The sequence below is a fragment of the Microtus pennsylvanicus genome, chromosome 20 (assembly GCF_037038515.1).
Source record: "Microtus pennsylvanicus isolate mMicPen1 chromosome 20, mMicPen1.hap1, whole genome shotgun sequence".
Lineage (NCBI taxonomy): Eukaryota > Metazoa > Chordata > Mammalia > Rodentia > Cricetidae > Microtus > Microtus pennsylvanicus.
The window spans coordinates 11040507-11064319 of record NC_134598.1 but is presented as its reverse complement, the minus strand read 5'-3'; the positions used below and the strand labels follow the sequence as shown (position 1 = coordinate 11064319).

The 23813-nt window shown below is 40.1% G+C and overlaps 1 protein-coding gene and 1 pseudogene across 1 annotated transcript; one reads left to right on the top strand and one right to left on the bottom strand.

The window, feature by feature from the left end:
- The first annotated feature begins 313 nt into the window (after positions 1-313).
- On the top strand, positions 314-1235 carry LOC142838855 (peroxiredoxin-1 pseudogene; annotated as a pseudogene).
- A 9680-nt stretch (positions 1236-10915) lies between these two features.
- On the bottom strand, positions 10916-11869 carry LOC142838683 (olfactory receptor 6C2-like). Its single transcript, XM_075954248.1, has one exon. The coding sequence runs from the start codon at positions 11867-11869 to the stop codon at positions 10916-10918; it is 954 nt and encodes a 317-aa protein (XP_075810363.1).
- Positions 11870-23813: the final 11944 nt, after the last annotated feature.

Sequence of the window (23813 nt, the reverse complement as noted above, 5' to 3'; positions counted from 1 at the left end):
GAATATATGGAGGCTATAGTTCCACAGTTATTAACAATGAGAAGCAAACTCAAACAACTGGTTCACACAAAATGTCTTCTTTGTCTTGGTAGTTAATATTTCCAATATTCTCTTGAGCTTGTAAGTTCCTGTGTTTTTATAATATTTGAAGTGATATTTCATAGAGATAATTTTAACAGTTACAACATAATAATTCAAGATGCTCTATGTCTCTATTCCATTATTCAAATGTATTTTAAAATTTTTGTCTAATTTCAAACTGGTTCTCATTGATGATATATTCAGCGTTAAGAATTAATTGACTTCGGTCGTCTTCCTTCCTTTGCTTAGCTGTTTCTTTCTCTGAGACCTGTGACTCGGCCCTGCTGATAGCAAGATGTCTTCAGGAAATGCAAAAATTGGGCATCCTGCCCCCAACTTCAAAGCCACAGCTGTTATGCCAGATGGCCAATTCAAAGATATCAGCCTAAGTGATTACAAAGGAAAATATGTCGTATTCTTCTTTTACCCTCTGGATTTTACTTTTGTGTGCCCCACTGAGATCATTGCTTTCAGTGATAGGGCAGAAGAATTTAAGAAACTGAACTGCCAAGTGATTGGAGCTTCTGTGGATTCTCACTTCTGTCATCTGGCATGGGTTAATACACCTAAGAAACAAGGAGGATTGGGACCTATGAACATTCCTTTGGTATCAGATCCCAAGCGCAGTATTGCTCAGGATTATGGAGTCTTAAAGGCTGATGAAGGTATCTCTTTCAGGGGCCTCTTTATTATTGATGATAAAGGTATCCTTCGACAGATCACTGTAAATGATCTTCCTGTTGGCTGCTCTGTAGACGAGACTCTGAGACTAGTTCAGGCCTTCCAGTTCACTGACAAACATGGTGAAGTGTGCCCAGCCGGCTGGAAACCTGGCAGTGATACCATCAAGCCTGATGTCCAAAAGAGCAAAGAATATTTCTCTAAGCAGAAGTGAGCACTGGACCATTTTTCTGACAGGCTCCATTGGGCAGCCAGAAGAAAATCTCTTGTATTCTATTCATATTAAAAACAAAACTTGGTGTCATCCAAGAAATGCCTTTCCTACAGTGCTGGGGGTTGGGGGTTGGCCTTTCTTCCACTGTTGGGAATGGCCTGAGCTGTGTTGTGGGTAGACTATATGATACACCTGTTGCAGAAATCAGCCTGTTCTTTTTGTAGTATCTATTAAACTTGAAAATGTGAAAAAAAAAGAATTAATTGACTTCTCTGCACTTTTTCTATTTTGAAGTTGAAATTAAAGTTCACTGAAAGCTTCCTGTCCTGCCTGCATCTTCATCCCTAACCAAGCACAGCTGTATAGCAGATGACTTCTTGTCCTGCCTGCATCTTCATCCCTAACCAAGCACAGCTGTATAGCAGATGACTTCCTGTCCCACCTGTGTCTTTATCCCTAACAGAACACAGCTGTATAGCAGATGACTTCCTGTCCTGCCTGAATCTTCATCCCTAACCAAGCACAGCTGTATAGTAGATGACTTCCTGTCCTGCCTGCATCTTCATCCCTAACCAAGCACAGCTGTATAGCAGATGACTTCCTGTCCCACCTGTGTCTTTATCCCTAACCAAGCACAGCTGTATAGCAGATGACTTCCTGTCCTGCCTGCATCTTCATCCCTAACCAAGCACAGCTGTATAGCAGATGACTTCCTGTCCTGCCTGCATCTTCATCCCTAACCAAGCACAGCTGTATAGCAGACAACTTCCTGTCCTGCCTGCATCTTCATCCCTAACCAAGCACAGCTGTATAGCAGATGACTTCCTGTCCCACCTGTGTCTTTATCCCTAACAGAACACAGCTGTATAACAGATGACTTGGAGTTCCTATAGAGGCTCTCCAAAATCTACCTCCAATTACAATTTCAAGCCACCCTGTATAAAACTGTATATGGTTATTTTAAGCATACTTGGTGTGGTCTGTGTAACTATATGAAACAAGTTTTAGGATTTTTAAGTGGATTGAATTTGTGACTGTTTTATTTTTTTGCAGTATTGGGAATAGACCCAGGGTCCTGTGCATGCTAGGCAAGCATTCCATCCCTGGGTTGCATCTCAGCCCTTTCCAATAAAATCTGCATGTGATAGTCCATCCATGTGTATCTAGCAGTGATCTTTCTTCAGAAATTCAGGTTACATACAGACACATATGCCCCATATTCAACACACATACATTTTACTCCAGAGACTCTGTTCTCTTCTTCTAATGTGCTCCCTCAAATAAAGCTAGACATTGAGCCTATATGCTATGCCAAGTCTCAAGTAATCACTTTGAAGAAAGCACATGTTGGAAGCACTGTCTCCACCAATCTCTTCCCCTTTCTGCTGTATCTTTCTTTAAGAGTCATTGCATCGAACCCAAGAATACCAATATCCCACCGGTATTCAGCCTAAGTACTGCTTATTTCCAGAAATTCTTTTGACTCATATGACAAAAGCTGGGTATGGTGGGTGGCCCGTACCTGTAACCCCAGAGATGGGGAGGCAGAAGCACAAGGATCCTGAGGCTCACTGACCCGCCAGCCTAGGTGAACCAGTGAATGCTGGGTTCCATGACAGACTCTGTTTCAGAAAACATGGTGGAGAGTGTCTGGAGAAGATTGCTACCTAACACCACCCTCTGGGGCTTCACACGCAGATGCATGTGTAAGCATGAGCACCCACACTCATATGCACCAACACCACACACGTAAATTAGCAGGTGAACTTTGCAATAATGGATTTGGGTCAATAGCTCATTGGCAGTGTTTTACATTCTTTTATTGCAGCTTAGTTATAATATCCTTAATTTAGACACTTTGGTCAGTTCTTAGGGCTTGTTATTTTTCTTACACACCAGCGAATGAAAAATTTTCATGAAAGACTCTAATGCAACAGAAGCAAGAGTGGATTTCACACACTGACTGATGAAAATATTCCTCTCTGGGCTGGCTAGATGATTCAACTGGTAAAAGTGCCTAGTGTGAGCCCAATGACCTGAGTTTGCTCCCAGGATCACACGGTACCAGGAACTGACTCCTGCAAGTTGTCCTTAGTCACCCACATATACACCACACCACATAAAATAAATACAACTTACTAAAACATTCATTCTTACTAAGATAGGTACAAAGCCAACTCCACTCCCACAAGTTCTCACACTTATTTCACTGTCTCAGAGAAGGGTCTTCAACCAGGATCTCAGTTCCATGGGAACTGGCAATGTGAACGACAGTAGAGTCACCTGGAGAGTAATCTCAATGGATCACTTTAAGATACAAGGGCAGCCCCTCAGGAATCTGTCTCCCTCCTCTGAATCCTTCTCTCGCCAGCTCACAGTCACCAAATACTTCATCAAGGCACTAAACCCAACCCCGAACAATTTGGGGACATTAGAGTCTAGGAATATACTTACTTTACAGCGATTGTAAGTGACATCTTTCGATGAGAAAACCATTTTTGTTCTGTGCTGTTAGCTTCAGGTTTTGGCAACACATAAGTGACTCTAAAGTGTGGCAGATTTTTCTTTTGAAAAATTCTATTGATTTGAGAATTTTACATTACAGTAACGGGACCTCAAAGAACGTGATACCAAACAAATTCCTCCAGTTCGAGAGTGCAAAAATGATGTTATTGCATGGCTGTGAATTGTACGACCTTGTGATGGCCTGTTTAAACAATTGCTATTGCATGGCTGTGCATTGTACGACCTTGTGATGGACTGTTTACACACTCGCTATGAATAACTGTAAAGGATCCAGTGGTTGAACCCTCACGCTGCTCACAGTTGACTTAATCACAGTTTCTGTTCACTGTGTGACTATAAAAAGCTGGCAAAAATACAAAATTGAACATGAAGGTGCAGTTGAGAGGTGGTTTTGTGGTAAATGTTAGCAAGCATCTTCACAGGAAGCCCTAGGAATTCATGGATTTTTATCACTACTATAGTGTCTCCTCAGTAGATTCTTCTGTAATTATACATCAGGTTGATATTTCCTTCACTGTGCTCCTGTATCTTATCATTTCATTTTTCAGAAATGTAATGTTAGGAACAGTCTCTTTGGTAAGAAAATCTACTGCGTGTAATTCTCAGAGCCGTACTACCAATGCTATAACCTATATATATATATATATAGGTTATATATGTGTATATGTATATATATACTAAAACCTATAATTAAGAACCAGAAGATCTTTTATAACACAGGTGCAGAAGTGAATGAGGCTGGGGAGATAGAGCAGTTGGTGAAGAACTTGCTTACAAACAGGAGAACCTGTATTCTATTCTAAGAACCCATGTTAAAAATATCCTAGGCTTGGTGGTGAATGCTTGCAAATCCAGTGCTGGAGAGGTGAAGGCAGGCAGATTGCTAGATGTGCTGGACGGACAGTCTGGCCTAGTTAGCAAATTATAGACTAGTGAGAGACCCTGTCTTTAAAAAAGGTGAATGGCAAGAATGACAGCCGACGTTGTCATCTGGCTTACACACACACACGCGTGTACACACACACACACACACACACACACACGTAAATGTTTTTTGCGTATTAAAATATTTTAAACCTGACATTCATCAGTCTTCAGAGAAGGAGCATGCTTCAGTGTCTTCTCTTACAGACTGCTAGAACAAAGTTTTAAAGTACGGTCAACTATTTTATGTATTTTAAAGCAACCGGAAAGAATAATACTACCCATTTATCTCATTATATGGATAATTTATGCAGTTGAAAATTTGGTTTATAGAAAAATATTGTAAAATAAAATAACAAGCTAGCTAATATTCTATATCATGCCTACATTTGCTTTCTAAAATATAACTAGATATTATAAATAACAGAAATATTAGTATTATACACAGAACTTTTTACAATTGACTATGTAACTTGTCATAGGCTATTTACTTTAAAATATCACTTGGATATTTTTGATGTCTATTTGACAACGCCTAGCTTAACCATAACATTCCAGCCAAATGATCCCCTAATAATATCATCTTTTCCTCCCTGTTACCATGTTTACTTCTTCAACCATTCTTCCTGTGACAAGTTCATGTTTAAGGACCTCATGCTCATTCTTTCAGAATTCAATTACATCCTAATCTGAAGTATTTTTAATCCTGAGCCAGCATGTGCAATGTCTGAGATTTGCTTACATACGTGAGTAGAAAGAACATTCACTGTAGGTCTCAAGCAGACTATAATGTGAACTCTTTGCATATTTTTTTCAGCTAGTACGGTAATGCATGTCTTTAATCCCAATGCTTGGGAGGTAGAGGCAGGTAAACTTCTCTGAGTTTGAGGCCCACCTGGTCTACCCAGTAAATTCCAGAACAGCCAAGGCTATATAGAAAGAACCTGTCTCAAAACAGAACAAGACGGAACAAAAAACCCACCCCCAAACCAAACAACAAACAAACAAAAATAAAAAACAGAAAAACAACTTTCAAGTTTTCTTCTTTTAGAATTGGGAGCAAGGGTAGCTACCCAGCTTATCTAAAATCCAATAAAGCCCATGGCTACAATGAGCATCATAGAGGAAGGGAGTTCCTGAGATTTCTGGTGGTCCAGGAAGTTTCCAGAGATTGCAGAGAACAGTAGACAGAATCTGGAGGTGCTGGAAGATTGTCTCTACAGCTCACCCAGCCTCCTGCCAAGCCCTCACGCTTGTTCTTTGGCTTTTAGCTCAGTCTGTCGACCACACGTTTAGCTGCTCAGAATGGAATCCCTTGTTCTAAAATATCTATCTTTGTTGCCAATCCTGGAGACTCTCTTCTTATATGAAAAACAAGAGATAAAAGTCTGAAAAAAATTATTGGCACTGAGCCATGTTATTTTCCCCATATGTATTTGGAAGATTAAAAAGAAAGTCAACGTAGGGGACATTCAGCATGTCACCTTTTAGGTAACCAGTCACAGTTCAGAAATGGTTTCCTGTGAACGGACGCTATTTTCACTGTGAAGTGAAAGTGGGTTCTCGTCCGATTACTGAAGTAACAATCTAGGCAATGTTTATTATTCCCTACGTGACAACTAACCGAATTTACTAAATTTCCGACTTGTACAAAAGGGACAACTCCCACTTAAGCTTCCTTTACAATACTTCATAATATTGCATACACGAATGATATTGACAAATGTATATCAAATGTGCTTCTCTGAAACATTTTTCCTAATCTTTCATAAAGAAAGGTAAGCACAACTAGAAAGATATACTCACTCTTTGGAGAGCCGATTTCCCTGGACACTAGCAACAGATTTCTTGCACTGGACTTGGGGTAAATCTTGCTAGTAAGGGCTTGTGTTGAATTTCTGGCTCTTTCTCATCCCCATTCACCTTAGGGACACTGCAATGACTTTGTCTGCTGGGCTTCTCATCTCCCACATGGTGCCCTGGACATGTTTAGGGATTTCACCTATTTTTAAATGCTCCAGAACATAATATGGGGTTCTTTTTTTTTTCTTTTTGATATTAGGAGTTTTCTCTGGTTTTGAAAGAGAAGATATTTTGATTCTTGTGAACAGGTGAGAGGGTTTATATGGCAGCAGAGTAAATGTTTGTTTTATTTGTCAACGCTGTAGTAAAATAGCCACCAGGGACACTGGTGACCCAGTTCTGAGATCCACTAATGAATCTTCTGTGTAATGAACTTGGCAGAAATCCCAAAATGAATGTAGCGGGGAGGACAGTGTCCTCAGAGAAAGGGAGATGCCGCAGCTGCAATGAGTGTGAGCCAACATAGCATTGACGACCAGGATCCACTGCCCTGCCGACGTGTGTTCCACTCCTCCTGGGGCGGGGACAGGATCATCAGGACTTGGTTTCCTTTCATCATAACACTGTAATTGAAAGGAAGAAAAATTGAGATGTCATGGCAAGAAAATGTGTGAATATTCCCAGTTTGGGGACTGGTTCCTTCTACTAGTTTTACAGTTAATGTCACAACTTAGATCATGCGTGCATATCTACATATGTAGACATATTCCACACTGCCAACATATCGTGACAGAGTGCTGCCAGAGGGGTAAAGATAAGGCACTAGACATGGAGAAAGGCTGTAAACCCATCCTACGGGCCCCACACAGTTATTGCGGTCATGATCTCACAGTAGTTCCTTGCCTTGAGTCAGCACAAGACTCTCCCTGTCCACAGTCAGAGTGGAGGAAGGGCTCATGGGAACTGTTATACCCAGACCCTTGAAGTCCCCCCAAAAACCAACAAGGAGACCGAGTCTAGTATGTAAAAGCAAAGAGCCTTTATTTTATGCAAGTTTGCAAACTCGGTCTCTCCGCATGTCCAACATATTGAAATAAACAGAGAACCCAGAGCTTAGTTAGAGTTGGGTTTTTATGGTAGAAAATGTGGGGGTGAGGGATTTCTAAGGTTTAGGACTCCTGATTGGCTGACATTTGTCTGGGGGTGTCCTGGTGAATGTATGCTGGCAGGTGATCCTATCTACAATGGTTGGAACGTTAGGCATTTCCTTTGGATGGTCTGTTCTTGGGTGGAGGTCAGCTATCTTAGTTTATGGTCCTTCCTGCAACCAGGTATTGCCTCAGGAGAAACTGCTGAGACTCAGGCCTCCATTAAACTTATCATGGCTGAGTCCAACTCTGGCAGGTGATAATGGTCGGAAGTAAAGAACTTCCTTTGGGTGCTCTGTTTCTATTAAGCTTATCATGGCTGAGTCCTACAGGAACCTACCACAAGTATCCATGGGAGAACAGACAGCCTTTTCAATACTTGATAGCCACTCCCCTGCCTGCACTCCATAGTACGTGAAGCAGTTTTTCATGCCATGCCTTGCCCTAGGAGACTCATTGAAAAACAATGTTTAACTCCATTTATGGATCCATACACAATACTATCTTCCAGGTACTGCCCATCCAACACAGACTGATAAATGATTTGTCCTTGGAAATAACGAGGGAGCCACTCTCTAAGTTTATTGGGGGTGGATTGAGATTTTATGGACACATTAGTGTATTAAAATCATGCCAGAGATACCAATCCAAGAATTCACAGACTAGGGAAATGGCATAACTCCCTTGCTTGGATGCAATAGAGTGACAGACACTTAACATTGCAATGGCTTGATCTCATACCAACCTATCATCTGATACCTGGTGTCTAGGTCAAGAAATAACGGAGGACTCCATGCTTGCCCCTGGAGCTCTGCCTGGGCTCTGTTCCCTGCTGTTGATGTGGCCTATTTGACTGCTGGCATAGGCGCCTGTTTGTCTTGTTGGGACCTGTACTTGAATTCACTGTTTCCTGCTGCTGGACCCCGGTGCAGCCTTCCACCCTGTACCTGGGCTCTGCAGCATTGCTGTCAATCCATGAGTCTAGCAAATACAGCAGCACCTCCCTCTTAGTACTTGTCCGGTTCCTTCTCTTACAGACGCCTGTAGCATGATGTCACCTTGAGTTTTAAGAATGGATTCTTTTTCCCTGCTGACTTTATGATTTTTAGATTTTATTTTTTAGTTGCTTTCCTTAATTTTATTTTTTGTATATTAAATATATTATGAAAGCGTAATTTTAAAACATATGTTAATTAAAATATAATTATATCACTTTCCCTTTTTTCTCCTCTAGTTCTTCCCATATCCTATCTCTATAATGCCTCTTATGTCCCCATCACCCTAAAATTGATAGCCACTTTTTCTTCAACTATTATTATTATACACCACACAATACATGTGTGTGTGTGTGTATATATATATATATATATATATGCTCAAATACATAAATACAATCTGTTGAACACATTTTTGTTGTTTGTGTGTATGTTGTTTCAGGGCTGACAATTTCGCAGTGGATTACCAGTTATGGTTATTCCTGAGAGAAGTTAATTTTTCTTCTCTCAGCAATCGTTTTTTATGCATTGACATATCTTTTGATAGTATTATTGATTAGGTTATTCAGCCATTTCTGGCAGAGACAGTCTCACAGCAGACTTCCTGGTATTCTGGCTCTTAACATCTTTCTGCTCCCTCTTCTATGATGCTCCCTAAGCCGTAGGTGCAAGAACCGAGCTGTAAATCTATCCGTTAGGGCTGAGGTCTCTACACGTTGTGTCTAGATGTGTGTGTGTGTGTGTGTGTGTGTGTGTGTGTGTGTGTGTGTGTAATAACAGTTTCCGTTTGATGAAGGATGATAGCTACACTTACTCATGGGTATAAAGATTTAGAATGTAGTTAGTATGTATGCTTTCTGCCAAGGTTGTGGTAGCAGATTCTCTTCTAAGATCTTCAAAGATGTCGGTAGCCCATATAAGCAGGTTAGGTTTCTAGTGCCAGCCTGATTTCCCTTCTGTTGGATGTGCCTTACGTCCACTTAGAGAGCGGTTGCTTGCCACGAACACGTGAGGGCCACTACCGCCCCTTTAATGCTGTCTTGTCACGCATTGTGGTTTATAGATGTCACAGCGGTGTGACTTCTCAAATTTTGCATGCAAATGGATGGAAATAGAAAACACAGCTCCTCCAATCAACAAATCAATTTAACCCAAGGGATTGACCATTGAGCTCCCGGCAACTCTTCACGGTTTTTAGGGATGGGGGGACCTCCAACCGCGGGCTTTCAGGGCCTCGGTTGTTCCCTTCGCTGGCATTCAATTTGGCTTGTCTCCTGTGCTAAGCCCATGCCTGGGATGGCATGTCCTTAAGCCTGCCCCTCAGCTCACTCAATATCCTGTACTGTTTTGGAGGTCTTTGGAGTTTTCCTAATAAAAAAGGCATAGGGAGGTACCCCATACTTGGCACTGGAATTTTCATTTCAAATCTTGTGTCTTCTGGGAACAGTATAACACACACACCCTGCCAAGTTAGAGTATATGTGTTCAAACACCTTTAAAATATTTTTTAATTAGCTTACTAAGTAGTGGTTTCCATGATGATTTTCACACACCATTAATTTTTTTATTACTTAAAAATGTACCAATCCAAATTCTTACTCCTTCCCCTCCTCCCAGTCCCCTCCACAGCCCCTTCCACCCCATCCGTTCAAACCTAAGGAAGTGCCATGCACCCCACCCTGTGGAAGGTCCAAGGCCCTCCCTACTACATCTAGGTTGAGCAAGGTTTACGTCTATAGGGAATAGGATCCCAAGACGCTGGTATGTGCAGTCGAGACAAATCCAGATGTCACTATTAGTGGCCCCTCAGTTTGCCCCTTCAGAGGGGCTTGGTTGTTCCCATGATCATAAACTCCCAGTGCTGTTGGAGTTGGTGAGCTGCCATTAGCTCAGGCAAACTGTCTCAGTGGATGAACCCCTCATGGTCTTGAATTCTTTGCTCATACTCTTACTCCTTCAAATCTTCAAATGGATCTAGGGAGCTCAGTCTAGAGCTCCAATGTGGGTCATTGCCTCTGTTCCCATCTGTTGTTAGATGAAGGTTCTATGGTGATGTTTAAGATAAATATCAGTCTGACTACAGGGTACCCTCCTCTAATGATTTGCCCTCCAATAGCCCCAGTCCCTATTCTCACTTAAGCATCAATTATACTACTGATCACCTCTATTTTCTTTTTTTGACTCCCATTATAAATCTTATCTATCTATCTGTCTGTCTGTCTGTCTGTCTATCTATCTATTATAAATACAGTATTCTGTCTGCATGTATGCCTGCATGCCAGAAGAAGGCACCAGATCTCATGACAATCTCATGGTTGTGAGCCACCATGTGGTTGCTGGGAATTGAACTCAGGACCTCTGGAAGAGCAACCACTGCTCTTAACCTCTGAGCCATCTCTCCAGCTTTATCATCTCTATTTTTATATCACTTGTATTCTACTATTTCTCAAAAATAATGAAAAAGTTCATCCAAATACAGATCCAATAAAGAAGAGACAAACATGTATGGGATTAATGGTTTATTATTAATTAATATTTTACTTCTATATTTGAACTTTCTTTTTCTTCATTGAGATCATAGCAAATTTTTTGAAGGAATCACTGAAGGCTTGTCTCACTTGCTTATTTCTCAGAGTATAAATGAAAGGGTTCAACATGGGAGCAATTGATGTCATTAAAACTGCCACACCTTTATTGATAGCCACAGATTCCTTTGCTGAAGGGTTGATGTAAATGAAAATACAGCTTCCATAGGTGATTGAAACAACAATCATGTGAGAAGAACAGGTGGAAAAGGCCTTTTTCCTTTGCTGGGCAGAGGGGAATCTCAGAATGGTCTTGACGATGTGTCCGTAGGACAGAACAACACACACGAGGGTCAGAATGAAGGTCAGCACTGCACAGACTATCACCAGCTGCTCTAGGAGCCAAGTGTCTGAGCATGAGATCTTCAAGATAGGAGATGCATCACAGAAAAAATAATCAATAACATTTGAGTCACAGAATCTCAAGTTTAGGAACAGGGTCAGTGGTGGGAGTATGATCAGCAGGCCAGCCAGCCAGCAGCAGAGGACAAGCTTCTGACACACCTTGCTGCTCATGATGGTTACATAATGCAGGGGTTTGCAGATGGCCACATAGCGATCGTAGGACATAATGGCCAGAAGAAAAAATTCAGTTACTCCAAAAACATCAGTAAAAAACACTTGAATGACACAAATATTATAAGTGATGGACCTGTCTCCTGTTGCTATGTTGTACAAATATCTAGGGATACAAGCAGATGTAAATGAAATTTCTAATATGGAGAAATTTTGTAGAAAAAAGTACATGGGTGTTTTAAGGTGGGAATCTAATATAGTGAGGGATATGATTGTCAGATTCCCAGTTACACTCAACATGTAGGCAAAAAATAGAAGCACAAAAATTGGAAACTGAAGTTGAGGGTCATCTGTTAGTCCCAACAGAATGAAGGTAGTTACTGTGTTGTTTTTCATCACTGACTACTGAATTATTCAGTCTTCATGAAAAACTTAGAGATGTCTCACTTGAAAAGTAGCAAAGCCAGAAAGCAGTGAGCAGAGAGTGTTCTAGTAAACTTATTCATGTGTACTTTCTTCTGTAAGTAGTAGCTGATACTGTCAATATTCCTGTGAGCTTAGTTATTCAACAACTTATTTTAGTCAATTGGTTTGGCAGTTTGTGATCCATTTTTAAAGAAAAATAAATAATTGTTGCAACATTAATATTCTTCATTTTTATGTTTGTAGTCTGTATCTAACTGGATCTTCCTCTGTATGGTGTTCTATTTGGATCACAATGTGTTCTGATTCAATGAAACCATTGTCGTCGTATGTCTATTTCTTCTGCATTTGAAAGGTTCACATTCAAATGCAATCATACCTTTCCTAGAATACTTGATCCTCAATAAAATGTGAACATATAACAACTCATCTGGATTCCACAAACAGGCTGTGTTGCTTTAATTGTAAGTTGTATTTTATATTTTGCCATGATGATTAAGCATGCATTTGTGATGTATGTTTTCTGTTTTAAATTGAAATTCCTACATTGGTCTATAATATCTCTGATTATTTTTATATTTCTTAATTAGTGTGGAGTTGATACTCATTGTTTACTGGAATACACAATTGACTTTATATAAAAAATGTTTCTTCCAAGCTGAGAAAAAACATATATCCTTTGTGCTTTCAGTGTATTGAGTATGGAAAATACTTTAAAAGTGTATCATTACCATCGAGTTCAAAATGAAGTTTAAAAATCTACAAGGCTTTCTATGTGCTGACTCTGAATAGCTACTTACTTTTGACGTTTAGTTTGAATGTTGCTTTACTAAGAGCAGCCTAAAGGTCCGTCGTTTGCATTGCTCATTTGTCTCTTGTGTCTACTTCACACTCTCTCTGAGAAAGCAAGCATACTGAGATCAGGGATAGTTCTTTTTTAAACCAGGATGGCAACCAACACAGTTCTATGTAGTAATCAAGGTGTAAGAAATAGTTTAGGAGCATATACATTATACCATGGACTTGCACAGTGAAAGGGGCATTATCCTCTTTCTGGGCTTCATCGTCAAACTATTTGGTGACTGACTTAAACTTTTCTTTGTGTGTTTGGTGTGTGCACATGTTTGTATTTGCAGGTGTTCAGGTGTTTATCTGTGCACATGTGTGTATTTGCAGGTGTTCAGGTGTTTATCTGTGCACATGTGTGTATTTGCAGGTGTTCAGGTGTTTATCTGTGCACATGTGTGTATTTGCAGGTGTTCAGGTGTTTATCTGTGCACATGTGTGTATTTGCAGGTGTTCAGGTGTTTATCTGTGCACATGTGTGTATTTGCAGGTGTTCAGGTGTTTATCTGAATGCACATGTGTGTATTTGCAGGTGTTCAGGTGTTTATCTGTGCACATGTGTGTATTTGCAGGTGTTCAGGTGTTTATCTGTGCACATGTGTGTATTTGCAGGTGTTCAGGTATTTATCTGAATGCACATGTGTGTATTTGCAGGTGTTCAGGTATTTATCTGTGCACATGTGTGTAGTTGCAGGTGTTCAGGTATTTATCTGAATGCACATGTGTGTATATGCAGGTGTTCAGGTGTTTATCTGAATGCACATGTGCATATTTGCAGGTGTTCAGGTGTTTATCTGAATGCACATGTGTGTATATGCAGGTGTTCAGGTGTTTATCTGTGCACATGTGTGTTTTTGCAGGTGTTCAGGTGTTTATCTGAATGCACATGCATCTGGAGGCCACAGGTCCACACCAGGTACCTCCTCTATTGCTCTCCATCTTATTTTCCGAGACAAGGTCTTTCACAGAACTGGTGCTTGCTGATTTGGCAGAGCTAGCTGGCCGGTGAACTCCAGGGGACTTCCTAAGGATTGCAGGCACTTACCACAGCACCAGCTTCTTACGTAGTTGATGGGAATCTGCAAGTGGGTCCTCACTGACAGAGCCATTAACTCAGCCCCTGTTATGGACTGGATTACACTTTTAAAATTTTGTATTTTTCTATATTTGCATTTGTTATTTTCTTTTTGCTTTTGTACCAAGAGACTTAGTTACTAGTGAATAAAGTCACTGCTGCTTTCCATGCTGTTCGAAGTGCTGGGTAGCCTCTCCTCCCTACGTAAGCTGTCATTATAACTTTGTTACTGGCAAGTTATTAGTTTTCTTGAGACATCTGCCAGTAATATATTCAAATCAGAAGTCAAGGAATTCCCATACCTTAATACATAATTCTCACTACAGTTTTCCACATCATATTTTTCTATTTATGTTTCTTTAATGGATATTTCAATGATGTATGAAAATAAGAGTTACATATTCCTTAATTTTTTATTTGAAGTAACAGCTGCACTATTGTTTTTCTCAGGAGACACTTTGTATCATCAGCACATTTAACAAAGTGTATGTTGATGTTTGAATGACCATCTGCAGTGTTTGAGTTACTCTTGAAAAGAAAGCATTTTGTTTCCATTTTCCTAATGAAATTGCATGCTATGTGAACAGTTGTTGTTTTGCCTTTAAACCAGTCTCTGCATCAAGAAATGAGGGCTACATCTCCTCTTAATTACATGGCCGGTTTACTGTCACCAACAATGGGACCGAGAGCCAGCAGTGGCTTTTGAAGATCCATGACATTCCTGGGAACTATAGAGACTGAATTATTTTGTTCAAGGAAATGCATTCTTTTCAGCCTCCCTTCGGCTGCCCACTCAGATCTCCTGGTGTCTACTCCTGGAGTTAGTTTGTGGTAACTCGCTTATTCCTCTACTGCTGTGTGAGAGCCCTGGCTACAAAACGACCTTGATTTATTCTATTACAGCCATAATTCTAGCTTTCAAGATGCAATGTTTTAGAAAAATGATTGCATTTTCCAAATATATTTTTTATTAAAAATTTCTAGAGAACCAATTTTGTTCACATCAGGATAAATTATCATGCTGGGTGATTTTTTTAATGCATACACCTTTCCCCTTAAAACAGGAGAGTGAGGTTATGAATCACAGTACTGTCCCTCTGTAAATTTACATTTTATTTAGGTTTTGATGAAAATCAGCACCCCGAAAACGCAACCCAGAACTATCTGTGCATTTTTACGTAACAATTTATATAAAATATCACAGTTGATTTTGGTTGATTTGCAGTTGATTTATGCCAGGTTGAATATGTTTACCAGAGAAAATCATCACCAAATATGAAGCTGAAGGAAGTAACCACCGTACTTACTCTGTTGAGAGCTAACAGCAGCTGCAGCAGATTCTTCAACAAGTGTCCTGGCGTCTATTTTGATGCAGAGAACCTACCAGCAAAGGCTCATGTAGAACTTTCTGGTTTCAGTGCACCCATGCCCACTTTCTCTCTTGTACTGTGGGAAGGTCAAGCCCTAGAATCCCTCAAAATTTTTTACATCTCTAACACACTGGATGGATTTTCTAATCAGGAATTTGGCTCCCTTTTATCCTAGACATACATTCTCAATTTCTTTGTTTGAAAATAAAATATTGTCCTCTTGTTTTTTTCAAACCATTGACATGATGATTCTTTGGGTATTCTGTTAAAATTTGCATTTGATTTATTTCCTAAACCTGAAACTAAATAAATAAATGTCTGAGTCCTCAGTGACCTGTGTTCACACATCACTAATTAGTCTCTGTAATGGACTTGAGCTAAAAGTCCTGAGAGATGCTGCAGTGGGGGCAGTGTCCTTAGAGACCCAAATATGCAGCCATAGCAACAGGAACAGTCCAAGACATGAGAGGAAACATTCAGATGACCAAGAACCAACTTGCGTCTCCTGTGTTTTCCCTCACCATCAATAAAAGGCCAAAGACTAAAGCTATCACAACTTCCATTTTTCCTCAGTATTAAGTTTATAACACAAAAAATTGACAAACTTGAAGCAAGTTTCCTTTTAGTATTTTGATGTAAATGGCTGTGAAAATTTAAAAACGTAGAAATATGATATCTATTATTTACAGCTATAACTTCCTTTTTCACTTAATTGCATAAGCTGTTATAAAAATCATTGACCAAGGAGATGTATTATAATGCACACTATACGCTTTCCAACATCCACTTATATTTTAAACCACTCTTAGTTTGTGTGTATTTTTAATAAGATTCTACAGCGGTATGTTTTCATATGCCTTTCTCTGAATGACTTAGCATTAGTTATCCTTCCCTATACTCCCGTATCTACCCTCCCCTTACTCCCTTCTCTACTAAAACCATCCTGTACCATTAAGACCCTTTAGTCCTTTATACCACTTTATTATGTCTCTACTCTCTTGATATCACCCTTACTAATATTCTGATCTCTGGGGTATTCCAAAGAGAAATGCATATCTGAAGATTCAAGGCTAACATCCACATTATATGGAAGTAAACATATAGTTTATTTTTTTTTTTGCCTTTTTTTTATTGAGAAAAAAAATTTCCGCCTCCTCCCAGCCTCCCACTCCTCCCCCCTCCCCCCACTCCTCTCCCCTTCCCTCTCCAGTCTGAAGAGCAGTCAGGGTTCCCTGCCCTGTGGAAAGTCCAAAGTCCTCCCCCCTCCATCCTGGTCTAGGAAGGAGAACATCCAAATTGGCTAGGGTCCCACAAAGCCATGACATGAAGTAGGATCAAAACCCAGTGCCATTGTCCTTGGATTCTCAGCAGCCCTCATTGTCCGCCATATTCAGAGAGTCCGGTTTTATCCCATGCTTTTTCAGTCACAGTCCAGCTGGCATTGGTGAACTCCAATAGATCAGCCCCACTGTATCCGTGGGTGGGTGCTCCCCTTGTGGTCCTGACTTCTTTGCTCATGTTCTCCCTCCTTCTGTTCCTCATTGGGACTTTGGGAGCTCAGTCCAGTGCTCCAGTGTGGGTCTCTGTCTCTATCTCCATCCATCACCAGATGAAGGTTCTATGGTGATATGCAAAATATTCATCAGTATGGCTATAGGATAGGATCATTTCAGGTTCCCTATCCTCACCTGCCCCAGGAACTAACTGGGGACCTCGCCTTGGGCACCTGGAAGCCCCTCTAGGTCCAAGTCTCTTGCTAACCCTAAGATGGCTCCCTTAATTAAGATATGTGCTTCCCTGCTCCCCTATCCAACCTTCCCTTATCCCAATGATCCCATTGCCCCAAGTTCTCCCCATCCTACCATTCTCACTTTTCTCTCCACATCTCCCCTTACACCACTCCCACCCCACCCTTAAAATCCCGATTTTTGCCTGGCAATCTTGTCTACTTCCCATAACCAGGAGGATGGCTATATGTTTTTCTTTGGGTTCACCTTCTTATCTAGCTTCTTGAGGATAACAAATTATAGACTCACTGACCTTTATTTATGGCTAGAACCCAATTATGAGTGAGTATATCCCTTGTTCATCTTTTTGGGTCTGGGTTACCTCACTCAGGATACTATTTTCTATTTCCATCCATTTGCATGCAAAATTTGAGAAGTCATTGTTTTTTACCACTGAGTAGTACTCTAATGTGTATATATTCCACACTTTCTTCATCCATTCTTCCATTGAAGGACATCTAGGTTGTTTCCAGGTTCTGGCTATATATATTATATATATATATATATATAATGCTGCTATGAACATAGTTGAACAAATGCCCTTGTCATATGATCGGGCATCTTTTGGGTATATTCCCAAGAGTGGTATTGCTGAGTCCAGGGGTAGGTTGATCCCGAATTTCCTGAGAAACCGAAACACTGATTTCCAAAGTGGTTGCACAAGTTTGCATTCCCACCAGCAATGGATGAGGGTACCCCTTCCTCCACAACCTCTCCAGCAGAGGCTATCATTGGTGTTTTTGATTTTAGCCAATCTGACAGGTGTAAGATGATATCTCAAAGTTGGTTTGATTTGCATTTCCCTGATCGCTAAGGAGGTTGAGCATGACCTTAAGTGTCTTTTGGCCATTTGAACTTCTTCTGTTGAGAATTCTCTGTTCAGTTCAGTGCCCCATTTTTTAATTGGGTTAATTAGCATTTTAAAGTCTAGTTTCTTGAGTTCTCTATATATTTTGGAGATCAGATTTTTGTCTGTTGCGGGGTTGGTGAAGATTTTCTCCCAGTCAGTGGGTTGCCTTTTTGTGTTAATGACAATGTCCTTTGCTTTACAGAAGCTTCTCAGTTTCAGTAGGTCCCATTTATTCAATGTTGCCCTTAATGTCTGTGCTGCTGGGGTTGTATCGAGGAAGCGATTGCCTGTGCCCATCTGTTGTAGGGTATTTCCCACTTTCTCTTCTATCAAGTTCAGTGTGTTCAGACTGATATTGAGGTCTTTGATCCATTTGGACTTGAGTTTTGTGCATGGTGATAGATATGGGTCTATTTTCATTCTTCTACAGGTTGACATCCAGTTGTGCCAGCACCATTTGTTGAAGATGCTTTCTTTCTTCCATTGTATACTTTTAGCTCCTTTATCGAAAATGAGGTGTTCATAGGTTTGTGGGTTAAAGTCTGGGTCTTCTATACGATTCCATTGGTTGACTTCTCTGTTTTTATACCAATACCAAGCTGTTTTCAATACTGTAGCTCTGTAGTAGAGTTTGAAGTCAGGGATGGTAATGCCTCCAGAAGTTCCTTTATTATATAAGACTTATTTGGCTATCCTGGGTTTTTTGTTTTTGCATATAAAGTTGATTATTGTCCTCTCCAGATCTGTGAAGAATTTTGATGGGATCTTGATGGGGATTGCATTGAATCTACAAATTGCCTTTGGTAGAATTGCCATTTTTACTATATTGGTCCTCCCAATCCAAGAGCAAGGGAGATCCTTCCACTTTCTGGTATCCTCTTCAATTTCTTTCTTCAATTCCTTAAAGTTCTTGTCAAATAGATCTTTCACTTCCTTGGTTAGAGCTACCCCAAGCTTTTTTATGCTATTTGTGGCTATCGTGAAAGGTGATACTTCTCTGATTTCCCTCTCTGCTTCCATATCCTTTGTGTATAGGAGGGCAACTGATTTTTTTGGAGTTGATCTTGTATCCTGCCACAATACTATAGGTGTTTATCAGCTCAAGAAGCATACAGAACACCGAATAGACTGGACCAAAAAAAAAACATCTCCTCGTCATATAATAATCAAAACACAAAACATACAGAATAAAGAAAGAATATTAAGAGCTGCAAAGGAAAAGGGTCAAGTTACTTATAAGGGTAAACCTATCAGACTTACACCTGACTTCTCCATGGAAACCATGAAAGCCAGAAGGTCCTGGATAGATATACTGCAGAAACTGAGAGACCATGGATGCAAGCCCAGATTTCTATTCCCAGCCAAGCTTTCGTTCACTATAAATGGAGAAAACAAAATTTTCCAGTATAAAAACAAATTTAAACAATACGCAGCCACAGATCCAGCCTTACAGAAAGTAATAGAAGGAAAATCATAAACCAAGGAGTCCAACAATGACCACAATAACTCAAGCATCTAGAGACCCTTCACCAGCTCAACTCAAAGAAGGGAAACACACAAACTCTACTACTAAAAAAGTGACCGGAGTTAACAACCACTGGTCATTAATATCACTTAATGTCAATGGACTCAACTCACCTATAAAAAGGCACAGGCTAAGAGATTGGATACGAAAACAGGATCCAACATTCTGCTGTTTACAAGAAACACACCTCAACCACAAAGACAGGCACCTACTCAGAGTAAAGGGCTGGGAAAAGGCTTATCAAGCAAATGGACCCAAGAAACAAGCAGGTGTGGCCATACTGATTTCTAACAAACTGGACTTCCAACCTAAATCAATCAGAAAAGATAGAGAGGGACATTTTATACTCATAACAGGAACAATTAATCAGGATAAAGTCTCAATCCTGAATATCTATGCCCCTAATATAAAAGCACCCACGTACGTAAAAGAAACATTACTAAAACTCAAGGCTGCCATCAAATGGCACACACTAATAGTAGGAGACTTCAACACTCCTCTCTCACCAATGGACAGGTCAATCAGACAGAAACCTAACAGAGAAATAAGAGAATTAATGGAGGTAATGAATCAAATGGACTTAACAGACATCTATAGAACATTCCACCCAAATAGGAAAGAATATACCTTCTTGTCTGCAGCTCATGGAACCTTCTCAAAAATTGACCACATACTCAGTAACAAAGCAAACTTCCACAGTTACAAAAAAATATTCGTAACCTCCTGCGTCTTATCAGACCACCATAGATTAAAGTTAGAATTCAACAACAATGCTACCCCTGGAAAGCCTACAAACTCATGGAAACTGAACAGTCAATTTCTGAACCACACCTGGATCAAGGAAGAAATAAAGAAAGAAATCAAAGTCTTCCTTGAATTCAATGAAAATAAAGAGACAACATACTCAAACTTATGGGACACTATGAAAGCAGTGCTAAGAGGAAAGTTCATAGCACTAAGTGCCCACTTAAAGAAAACAGAGAAAGCACATATTGGAGACTTAACGGCCCACCTGAAAGCTCTAGAAAAAAAAGAAGCAGACTCACCTAGGAGGAGTAGAAGACTGGAAATAATCAAACTGAGGGCTGAAATCAACAAAATAGAAACACAGAAAACAATCCAAAGAATCAATGAATCAAAAAGCTGGTTCCTGGAGAAAATCAACAAGATTGATAAACCCCTATCCAAACTAATCAAATGACAGAGAGAGAATATGCAAATTAATAAGATCAGAAATGAAAAGGGGGACATAACCACAGACACAAAGGAAATTCAAAGAATCATTAGATCTTACTACAAAAGCCTGTATGTCACAAAACTGGAAAATGTAAAAGAAATGGATGCATTTTTAGATAAATACCATATACCAAAGTTAAACCAGGACCAGGTGAACAATCTAAATAGACCTGTTAGTCGCGAAGAATTAGAAGCTGTCATCAAAAATCTCCCTTCCAAAACAAGCCCAGGACCAGATGGTTTCAATGCGGAATTCTACCAGAACTTCCAAGAAGAGCTTATACCTATACTCCTTAATGTATTTCACAATATAGAAACAGAAGAGGCACTGCCAAATTCCTTTTATGAAGCTACAGTCACTCTGATACCAAAACCACACAAAGACTCAACCAAGAAAGAGAATTACAGTCCAATCTCACTCATGAACATCGACGCAAAAATCCTCAACAAAATACTGCAAACCGAATCCAAGAACACATTAGAAAAATTATCCCTTATGATCAAGTAGGCTTCAACCCAGAGATGCAGGGCTGGTTCAACATACGAAAATCTATCAATGTAATCCATCATATAAATAAACTGAAAGAAAAAAATCATATGATCATTTCATTAGATGCTGAAAAAGCATTTGACAAAATTCAACATCCCTTTATGATAAAAGTCTTGGAGAGATCAAGGATACAAGGGTCATACATAAATATAATAAAAGCTATTTACAGCAAACCGACAGCTAACATAAAACTAAATGGAGAGAAACTCAAAGCCATCCCACTAAAATCAGGAACACGGCAAGACTGCCCACTCTCTCCATACCTCTTCAATATAGTGCTTGAAGTTTTAGCAATAGCAATAAGACAACATAATGGAATCAAGGGGATTCGAATTGGGAAGAAAGAGGTTAAACTTTCATTATTTGCAGATGATATGATAGTGTACATAAGTGACCATAAAACGCCACCATATAGTTTATCTTTATGGGACTGGGTTGCTCCATGAAGTTCTGACTCAAATGTGGTGAAAATGGAATACTTATTCCCTGATGGTGGGAATGCAGATTGGCACTCCCATTATGGAAATCAGTGTGGATCCTCATCAAGAGGTAGAAATAAATCCACCATATGGCACAGCTATCCGCTCTTCAGCACATATCACCTAAATACATTCTATGATAGAGATAGCTGCTCATTCATGTTAATTGTTGCTTTAGTCATAATATCCAGAAAATGGGAACAGTCATTTAGTAATCCCCTGTGCTATGACACCTTTTGATTAGCTTGCCACTTGATTTTGTATTTATGACTTTACTTTTTAAGACGGTCTCATGTCTCAGTTTGTGCATCAACTGGAAATGCAGAAGGAGAGAGCCCTGAACTTCTGATCCTCCTACCCTAGCTTCCTGAGTGCTGGAATTACAGCTGTATATCACCACACCCAGCTTGTCCATTGCTGGTGGGAGTATAAACTTATACAGTCACTATAGAAATCAACATGGTGATTCCTCAGAAAGCCAGGAATTGGTTTACCTCAAGATCCCCCATACCATTCCTGGGTATATACCCAAAGGAAGCTCCATCCTACCCCTTGCTCAGCCATGTTCATTATTGCACTATTCATAACAACCAGAAACTGGAAACAACCTAGATGTCCCCAACAGAAGAATAGATAAAGAAAATTTTGATATATTTACACAATGGAGTATTACTCAGCTATTAAGAAATGATAATGTGAAATTTGTAGGCAAATGGGTGGAACTAGAAAAAATCATCCTGAGTGACGTAACCCAGACCCAGAAAGACAATATGGTATGTATTTGCGTATATGTGGATGTTAGCCATTAAGTTAATGATAACCAGGCAACAGTCCATAGACACAGAGAGGTTAGGTATAAAGAAAGGGTCTGGGGAGTATACATGGATCTGTTTAAAAAATAAAACTTGATTGACAAATTTGTGTATGTATATAATGTATTTTGGTCATATTCACTTTGAAGTCTCTTTTCTTTTTAGAGTGTGTGTGTGTGTGTGTGTGTGTGTGTGTGTGTTCTTCTACCTTATACAGTGAGTCTAGGTATGTCAGTCAAAGTCAGACTCTCGCCTATATGATAGTCTCCATAGCAACTTGTCATGGGGATCCCACATCTTCACCTAGTGAGCTGCAGTTACAAATGAGCTACCATTCCCACCCTGCATTTCTGGGGTTCTGGGGTCTAAACTCTGACACTCATGCTCATACAGCAAGGACTTTACCAATGAGCAACCTTCCAGTTCACTTCTGTCCTCCTCTCCAATGGATCACTTCTTCCCAACATGTTACAATCCTTCTTTCAAGTCGTTCTCCCTTTCTTTTCTTTCCCCTTTTTCTTCTTCCTCTTTCTCCTCCTTCTAATTCTTCATAACTCACTGACTTTAGCCAGGGCGTCTTACATGTGCACTGGTGTGGGACTGTTTTCTGGGTAATGGATAATTTACCTGTGGCTTAACCCCTGAGGAAAAATGATCCACCTTCCACAATAGCCAGCAAGGGTCAAGAACTCTTCAGTAATAAGGGGTGGTTCCTATCCTGAGTGAAGCAAAGTAACCCAGACTCAGAAAGACAAACAGAGTATGTTCTCGCTCATAAGTGGATATTAGATGTAAAGCAAAGGAAAACCAGACTACAATCCACAGCTCCAGAGAGCTAGGTAACATGGAAGACCCTAAGAGGAACACATGTATCACCTAGGGAAGGGGAATTAGATGAGATCTCCTGGGTAAACTGGGGGTGAAGGGGAAAATAGAGAGGACAGAATGGGAGATGAGAACTTGAGGGAACGTGATGGTCAAGGAAGGAGAGTGACAAAGTGGGAGTGTAATGAAAGAGAGATCTTGACAGACAGAGTCACTATGGGATTAGGGAGAAACCTGGTGCTAGGTAATTTCCCAAGAATACACAAGGCTGGCTCAGCTAAGACTCGTAGCAATAGTGAAGAGGGAGCCCTAACTAGTCTTTCCTGTAATCAGATTGGTGAGTACCCCAACTGACATCATACAACCTTCATTCAGCAACTGATGGAACCAGATGCAGAGATCCACAACCAAGCACTGAGAATGAAATTGAAGAGAGGGAGGAGGGAATATATGAGCAAGGGAGGTCAAGGTCATGAGGAGAAATCTACATGGACAGCTGAACCAAGCTCATGGAAACTCAGAAACTCGAGACAAATAGCTGTGGAGCCTTCATGAGACCAAA

Coding starts and splice junctions, on each gene's coding strand:
- LOC142838683 (XM_075954248.1), bottom strand. CDS start 11,869: ATGAAAAACAACACAGTAACTACCTTCATTCTGTTGGGACTAACAGAT.